Source organism: Pundamilia nyererei, unplaced genomic scaffold, assembly GCF_000239375.1.
Source record: "Pundamilia nyererei isolate P.nyererei 1_Seehausen unplaced genomic scaffold, PunNye1.0 scaffold00025, whole genome shotgun sequence".
NCBI lineage: Eukaryota > Metazoa > Chordata > Actinopteri > Cichliformes > Cichlidae > Pundamilia > Pundamilia nyererei.
In genome coordinates this window covers 4,691,674-4,693,642 of record NW_005187426.1, presented here as the reverse complement: position 1 = coordinate 4,693,642, position 1,969 = coordinate 4,691,674, and the positions used below count along the sequence as shown (strand labels likewise).

The 1,969-nt window shown below is 35.5% G+C and overlaps 1 protein-coding gene across 1 annotated transcript in view; it reads left to right on the top strand.

Moving 5' to 3' along the window:
* LOC102197550 (trans-1,2-dihydrobenzene-1,2-diol dehydrogenase-like) overlaps nucleotides 1–300 on the top strand; it is a 3,334-nt gene extending 3,034 nt beyond the window's left edge. The window contains exons 5-6 of the mRNA XM_005727697.1: nucleotides 15–30; nucleotides 191–300. Of these exons, the coding sequence (XP_005727754.1) occupies nucleotides 15–30; nucleotides 191–300 (126 nt within the window). The remainder of the gene's footprint in view (nucleotides 1–14; nucleotides 31–190) is intronic.
* Nucleotides 301–1,969: the final 1,669 nt, after the last annotated feature.

Sequence of the window (1,969 nt, the reverse complement as noted above, 5' to 3'; positions counted from 1 at the left end):
GGAATGTCCTTTAGCTCACAGAATATTACAGTACTGTTACTTTTACTTCTAATAATAATTTACATAATCTTTATATTCCTGCCTTCTCATAAATTGCAGTTCATTATGGATATGTACATAAGTTACACTTATTAAAATATAACATCTGTCCATGAGCCAGAATTTGGATAAAACTTCTCTTCCTTTGCAGGACTTAAGGAGAGTAAACGGATGCCTCTGGCAGATTCTGTCTTGCTGTCAGAGATCATGGCTGAAATCAGGAAACAAGTGGGAGTTGTCTTTAACCAAGACAGCCAGTGAAGCCACTGTCAAGCAGAGCTGTTTCAGACCAAATCCTACTAAGATGTAACAGAAGAAGCAGTGGGATGTACTAGGAAGTTCAACATAGCCAGGTTTATTTTGCAATGGGTGGTTTGACAAAACCTAAAATCTAAAACCCAGAGAAAATGCATATCACAACAGTGTTTAACAGCTTTCTCTGCTAAGCTAAGCTTTCTGCTTCACATTCACATGAAAAGGACAGGTTTAGCAACACATGACTTTTTTCTATATGAAATTATCCCTATAACTGATTCCTTCTCTATCTTCTGCCGGGTACCAGGCAGGGGTGTTATGACAGCTTCCTACCCCATTTTCAAGTACATTTTGTGACAAAGGCACACTCAAACTCGACACTCTCTCTCTTTATCTTTCTCACACTCACACACTCCACAAGAAGGTTGTTGATTTATGTACCTGTGCATTTTTTAATGTTTGTGTTCCAGGTTTTGTATATTTGTTTTTCTTACAGGTGCGGCAGTTGGCAATACGTTGTGCATTTGTACTCTATCGTTATTATTACATGTTTGGCACAACAGTGCCTACAGATCATAATTCTGATTGCAAAAGCTGCCAGGCAGGACAGGATTTTTTTTTTTTTTAATGAGCATGATTCTTTCATTAGTGTCACTTCATGGGCTCAGAAACTTTTCTGAATCACTTTATGTAAACACAGTTTGCTGCTCTATAAGCTCTATCAGGTAAAGAAGCCATATGATCCAGAAATAGAAGAAGAAATGCTGACATTTTCCTTTGGCTAAGTTCATTAAAATGGACTGAAGCAAAGTGCAAAACTGCTCTATGGTCAGATTAATAGAATTTCAAAATTATTATTACAAAACATGAACATCATATCCTTCAGACTAGAGAAGGGAGGTAACATCCAGCTTGTTATCGTATCATATGGTTTTTCTTCTGTGTTCTATTGTGAATAAAATTTGACAACTTCCTTTCTGTAAATAGAATCAATCAAGATGAAATATCTATCTGTCTGTCTGTCTGTCTGTCTGTCTGTCTGTCTGTCTGTCTGTCTGTCTGTCTGTCTGTCTGTCTGTCTGTCTGTCTATGTAACCTAATTGCAAGGTTTTTTAGGGGATTTTTGTTGTAAGATATGACTTAAAAGTTGCTCATTAAAATGATCTTTCAACAATAGAGAATCTATATTGCATTTAAAATGTATTATAAATAAAATAATCAGAGAAAAAATGGTTCTTCCAGATGATTTTAAACTGAATTTACAAACACAAATTAATACATTATACATAGCTGACCGGTCGGGCTGAGTTTTAAGTTCAACCTAATATATTGTTACCCCATTAATCTTGCTTCATAGTCCACCCCTCTGCGTGAGGCAATTGAAACGAGCAGATCTATCAGAGCACCACATGACAAAGTATTGGAACAGTGACTATGATTAACCACCAATTTAAAGAGTCAGCAAATTTTTGGAACATGTAAATTTTGGTTGCATTATTAGGGAGTTTGATCTTTATAGTCTTTTTAGCTTCATGATAGAGCCATGACAGAGCAAATTATAATTATCATACCCCAGAGCTACCATTTAAATACAGCAAACTTCTTGAAAAACATTGACAATGTTTTTATTACACAGAAGAAAAAGATTTAAATCAAACAAATCGCAGTGTAAACA